General features: G+C 40.2%; 1 protein-coding gene across 1 annotated transcript in view; it reads left to right on the top strand.

The window, feature by feature from the left end:
* Window positions 1-3,415: 3,415 nt before the first annotated feature.
* The window catches only part of HECW2 (HECT, C2 and WW domain containing E3 ubiquitin protein ligase 2), a 221,801-nt gene continuing 218,598 nt past the window's right edge, over window positions 3,416-6,618 (top strand). Inside the window, exon 1 of the mRNA XM_029934189.1 lies at window positions 3,416-3,707. Within this exon, the coding sequence (XP_029790049.1) occupies window positions 3,416-3,707 (292 nt within the window). The remainder of the gene's footprint in view (window positions 3,708-6,618) is intronic.

Genomic DNA, 6,618 nt, shown 5'->3' on the forward strand with positions numbered 1-6,618 from the left:
TGGGAGGGGTTGACTAAGGAGCTTCCAAGGACCAGCTTTCTGTTTAATAAGGATGGTGGGTACTAATCAGTTTCCCTTCTGTCAGCTTTATGTCAGATACTAATCAGTTTCCCTTACCGTTGGCTTTATCTTGTAAAATTTTTCAGGAGAGCATGGATGTTTCTGAAGAAAATTTGTCTTTCTTATTGCATAAGGCATAGGTATGAAACCAAGAAGCGAGTCAAGAATTCTTAGATTTCAGTAGGAAAAAATGTAAAGTAGGCATTCTCTGTCATTTCAGTAGCTAATTTTCCCATATGGGGATATTGCATTGAATAAGGTAGTTATAAAGGAAAATGTTATCTGTAATATTTAGAGTGGACTGGGTTTTTTTTTTTCATTTTCATGCAACCTTGAGAATTAATTTTTGTATGATGTTTGATCTTATTTACTGTGGAAACATGAACTCTAAAATACCCTTTACTTTTCCTATAGGAGAAAATTTTTCCAATACAAGCTTGGACTATTGTCCCTCATCGTAATCTAAGCATTTTATTTTATTTTATTTTAATTCAATTTATTTTATTTTAGAGAGAGTACACTCACTCGTGCGTGAGTGGGAGAAGGGCAGAGAGAGAGGGAGAGAGAGAATCTTAAGCAAGCTCCATGCTCAGCACAGCCCAGGGCTTGATCCCACCACCCTGGGATCATGACCTGAACTGAAATCAAGAGTTGGATGCTCAACAGACCGAGCCCCCCAAGCATCCCCATGTAATCTCACCATTCAATTTTTTCTCTTCCATTGATCTAAGTTATGTGAAGTAAAATATCTGAATGAGGCTTTTAAACCCTGAACTAATAAGGCTTTTAGAGATGATTTTAGTGTATTTTAATTAATAAACAAGGCTATTATTAAGCAGAAACTTGCATTAGAATATTTATTTTTATTCCTGGCCTCATTATAACCAGCAACTCTGTCCACCCTCACAATAGTCTTTGGGACATAGTGACTTAGGTGTATTGCATTTATTTCAAACTCTCCCAAGATTGTATTGCTTTTCTTAGCCCCATCAATGTTTCTGGGATTTTATTGTTGCTTGGACTGAAAATCCAGAATTTAGTCCTGATATTTCCCCACTTTTATCCCCTGTATTCATTCTGCTGACACGTCTTTGGGCTCTTTCTTTGAAATATTCCCAATTGATAGGTTTCCTTTCTGTGTTATGAAAATCCATTTCTCAGCACTCAGTGCCGGATGCCTTAATTAATCAGCTTCTAACTGGCTTCCCCCACCCTTCGTCACCCTCCTCCTACAACCAGCCCTACAGAGGCTCTCAGATGGTTTCTCATTCTTATATTTAATACTTTGACTCTGCTGCTCCAGGCCCTGAAATGGTTCCCTGCTCTTCCCTCTTAGGTTTTAACTGACTTATGTTCTGTGTCTGAGGTTCTTCTGTTCTCACTTCTCAGTTACTGCCTTGTGGGTGCGGGGCTCTACAAGTTCTTTCATAAGTGGATTGTTTGGAAGTTGGAATTATTATCTTTTAATGTAGAAACAATTATTTAAGAGATGTGGTTGAGTTAAAAGCTGTAACTCAGAGGGCTATGTATCCATACATAGCTGATTTCTGGCTTCTGGAAGCCAGGAGCCATGTTGGATAAGGAGGCCGGGGAAGAATGGACTCCTTCTTTCCTAAGTATAGGGTCATCTAGCACAAGGCAGAACTTAGAGTACTTTTTCCTTTGTAAAGGTAGTCTTTAACATTTAATTTCTCTTAACTGTCTCCCAACCCTTGGAGCTACTCCAAACTAAATAGTGCATTAATTAATTCAGTAATTATATTGTTACTAAAAATAACAGTAGTTGCTTTTTACTGAACACTTTGATGTATGACTTTTCTTAAATTTTTTTTTATTGTTTATTTATTTTTGAGAGACAGAGAGACAGAGCATGAGTGGGTGAGGAGCAGAGAGAGAGGGAGACACAGAATCCAAAGTAGTCTCCAGGCCCTGAGCTGTCAGCACAAAGCCTGACACACGGCTCGAACTCACGAACTGTGAGATCATGACCTGGGCCGAAGTCGCACTCACTACCCAGGCACTACCCAGACGCCCCTCATTTAAGACTTTTCTAATCTTTACAACAATCTTGCATGGTACTTTAAAGTCCCCTCCATTTAATAATTGAGGCAGGGTGAAGTTTAAGCATGTGCAGCTATTGATTTATAAACACAAAGCTTACAAATATCCTATATAGTTGTACATCACTTGAAAGAATAAGTGCTGTGTGAATGTTTGTTACAGAAATATACAGATAACTTCTATCCTCTCTCCACGTCAGCTCCTCTTTGGCTATACTCAAGCACCACTGAGGCACTGTTAGCTGCTTTTAAAGCCTGTATAGCTTCAAGGTTGATGGTCTCTTTTGCCATTCAGAGGCTTTTTGGTGTGATATAGTCCCACGTGTTTATTTTTGCTTCTGTTGCCTTTGCTTGTGGTGTCGTATCCAACAAAAAATATTGCAAAGACTGATGTCAAGATGCTTACTGCCCTTGTTTTCTTCTAGGAGTTTTATGGCTTCAGGGTTTATTTTCAAATCCTTAATCTGTTTTGAGTAGGTTTTTGTATACTCTTTAAGATAAGGGTACAGTTTTATTCTTTGCTTGTGGCTGTCCAGTCTTCCCAGCACCGTCTATTGAGGAGACTGTCCTTTCCCCAAGCTTATATTCTTGTTGAGAGAAGTATGCAATAATCAAATAAATAAGTACCTGGTACTGTGTGGCACATCAGGTCATAGTAATTGCTTTGGAGAAAAATACAGCAAGAGAGGAGAGATGGGGAAAGCTGGGGTGTTGCAATAGCCCCATGTAAATATGATGGCCATTGTATTTAAGAGAGGAGGTGACATTTGAGTAAGTTCTTGAAAAAGACTAATGGGTTACATTCTTGTGAGAAGAGAAATTGACCAAGTTAACCTGTGCTCAATGATATATTTCAACTGTTTTTAGTGTGTGTCTTACCATTTTAAAATCTAATTTCCACATGAAATAAGTATGCGGTGCAGGGGTGAGAGAAAAGAGGACCGTTCCTGAAGGTAGGGTGTCTGGGAGAGGATAAACCTGAAAGGGCTAGTAGGGAAATCGGCTTGTTTTTAATTGCCAGGGGGAAGCTGTCCCAGTGAAATCAAGGGCCACAGGTGTGTGACAGCCTTTGCCATCATGTGCCTCAGAGTATAGAAGTTGTTGCTGACATCATCAGTTGACAAGTAGAATAATAGGTTTTATTTTGACAGCAGAAGATTATTGCATGGCTGGGCTTTCATAAACACTCTTGAGGGTTTTATGTCTGGGAAGCTTAGACATAATTCCCTCACATTGCAGCACTAACGCTTTGTGCTTGTCTGTCTCTTACAGCTTTGTAGGAAGCTAACCTCAGGATGGCCAGCTCAGCCCGAGAGCACCTGCTTTTTGTACGGCGTCGCAATCCCCAGATGCGGTACACATTGAGCCCAGAGAACCTTCAGAGCCTCGCCGCCCAGAGCTCCATGCCGGAGAACATGACCCTGCAGAGGGCGAACAGCGACACAGACCTGGTGACCTCGGAGAGCCGCTCCAGCCTGACCGCCAGCATGTATGAGTACACGCTGGGGCAAGCCCAGAACCTCATCATCTTCTGGGACATTAAAGAGGAGGTGGACCCCAGTGACTGGATCGGACTGTATCACATAGGTGAGTGACATGACATGGAGTTGTCTGTGACTTAGAGCCTATGGTTCTCCTCTGACATCATGCTATTTTGTATTTTTTCCTGGGGGGGAAATCATACACATACAAAAAAATCTTAGCAAATTCTGGGAATTTGTTTTTCTTTAGAAGGGGGAGAATCAAAAATAATAAATACCTTTGCTGATAGGAATTTTTTTGCTATATTTCTACCCTGATTAAATGCCAGAACCTGCAGATTTTACATTATTTTCTTTTAAAGAAAGAAACATTCACATTGCCCTTGATCAGTAGTCTCATTTGGGGAAGAGGTGGATATGAACTTTTACCAGGTTTTTGAACTGATTGAAAAGAAGTCTAGGTTTAGATAACTGATGTGAGAAAATGTTCTGTAGTTTCTAAAGATTGCATTCCATGGAGAACAACCTGCAGTCTGGGGGTGTCTTTTTATATCAAGCTCCTGATGTGTCCTTGATCAGTTAGGTGAAGAAAGTGCCATCTTAGTAAATGACTTAGAAATAGGTTGCTCTTTGTTTTAATGAAAATGTTCCAGCTGTGTTTAGCTAATTTGTACTTGTTTTTCATAGGTGAGTGAATGATGAATGGCACATGCCAGAAAAAATTGTTTTATTGAGAGCAAAAATCAAAACCTATCAACCAGGCTTAAAGAAAATCTGAATTAAACATGATAATGGGACGCCTGGATGGCTCAGTCGGTTGAGCATCCAACCCTTCCTTGAGGCTCAGGTCGGCATCCCCGAGTCATGGGATCGAGTCCTGTGTCGGGCTCTGTGCTCAGCATGGAGCCTGCTTACTGTGTTTTCTTTCTCCCTCTGCCCCTCTTCCTGGTGCACTTGTGCTTTCTCTAAAACAAACAAACAAAAGCTGATTTAAAATCTTACATTCCTTAAAGTTGGGGAACTTTTTCACTCAACGAAGGGAATTCTTCTCAAAATTTAACATCAAGTATTTTGATAGAAAGACATTGTTGCTTTCACTGTAGATTATAAGTCAAGCATTTTGCTGTTGTTTTTTAATGAGTAAATTAGGGGGAAAGAAAAGACCTATTGATGGCAGTGCTTTCCAGTCAGGGGTGATTTTACCCCCTACAGGACACTTGGTAGTGTGTGGAGAAATTTGGGCTGGCACAGTTGGGTAGGGAACGGAGACCAGGCATGCTGCCTCACATCTTGCCACGCGTTACGGAGCAGGCTCCCTCAACAACGATCTCTCCCCTCAGCGCCGCTCTTGACAGACTCCGATACGCGGCAAAGTAACTTCCTTGCGGAAATTTTATTAAAATGTTAAACCCACTAAAATTGATGTTCCTTAGCAACAAAGAGTTGTTTTTGACTAAAATAAATAGATTTATATTTACTAATGCAACTCCTTATTAATCATGCTGGATAACAAGAAATCTAAAATGGCAAAAAAAATTCAAGAAGTTTTAGCTTTCTTTTTCCTCTTATGACAACAACAAAAGGGGAAAGTCTCTAGAGGTCAGCATTTTTACCCAGGTGTGTTTAAATATCTATTCAAAATGAGGAAGAGAGGATTTTAAAAATTATCTATATCTGGTATCTATCATATTTACAAAAAAAGTTACAGTTTTGATGTAAATTTAGAAGTAAGTCTTTTGATTTTGATATAACTTCATTTTGGATTTCACAAAACAGTTTTCTTTTTACTTTAATATGATTTTAAAAATATTTACCTATCTTCAAGTTCACTAACTTTTTATTTCTTCATCCAATGGATTTTAAAATTTTAGTCATTTGACTTTTCATTATAGAATTTGCATTTCTTTCTCTTTTTATAGATTTTATTTTTTAATGAGATTCCCTGTATGTTAACTCATTCGGAACATGTTTTCCTTCAGTATTGGAATTGAAGTGAGTCTAACGTAGCTGCTTTAAATTCTCTGCTAAATTTAGTACCTGGGCCACCTGAGGGGCAGTTTTTGTTGCCTGTAATTCTCTTGACCGTGGATCCCATTTTCTTCTACTTTCTAGGTATGATTTTCCACCTTGTTAGGATGGATCTGTGGAAAGCCCACTGTGGCTCCCTAGCACTTCTAACTCGATGGGATTCAGCCTCTATGCTTGGTCTCCCCTGTGGATTTTATAGGACCTTGTTTAGGGCTTTATTAGGCTAGATCTACAGTAGGTCTTCTTGGCCCTTGTACATCTTGGTAGTGTTTCCATGTACATGCACAGCCCAGATGTTAGCCAAAGGCTTGGGGGGCATCCTAACGTGCACTTCTAGCCTTTACCCCTCCATAGTTCTTTCCTTCCCTGTGCCCTGCCTGTTGATCCAAACTCTGATCTCTGCCTCCTCAGCTTGTCAGAACTTCTAAGGGCTCCAACTCCCTGCATTGCACTCAGAAAGTTGCTGCCTGGCCGAGATCTGGGTGGTCATAGAGTCACCTCCTAAGTTTTTCTTCTCCCTCGGATTTTTGTCTTCAGCCACTTGCTGTGCAATGTCTGAAAACCATTGCCTCACAGTTTCCCAGTTGTTTACATTAGGAAGGCCAGTCTGGAACTAATTATTGCCCTTCAGGTTATGGCCTGATGCAGAAGTTTTCCCCATGCTTTTGATTGACAGTAGGAAGTAAGAGGTATCACTTTATTTTCCCATGAATAAATGGTAGTGGAAGTCCCATGTGTTTGTTCTTCTTAGTGTATCTTCTTTTTTTTTTTAATAGTTTATTTTCAAATTGGTCTCCCCACAAGTGCCCCCCACCATGACCATCACCCTCTTCCCTCCCTCCCCATCTCCCTTCAGTCCATGGTTCGTTTTCAGTATTCAATAGTCTTTCATGATTTGTGTCCCTCTCTGTCCCCTTCCTCTCCCTATGGTCCTCTGTTAGGTTTCTCCTGTTAGACCTATGAGTGCAAACATATGGTATCTCTCCTTC

Source organism: Suricata suricatta, chromosome 3, assembly GCF_006229205.1.
Source record: "Suricata suricatta isolate VVHF042 chromosome 3, meerkat_22Aug2017_6uvM2_HiC, whole genome shotgun sequence".
Taxonomy (NCBI): Eukaryota; Metazoa; Chordata; class Mammalia; order Carnivora; family Herpestidae; genus Suricata; species Suricata suricatta.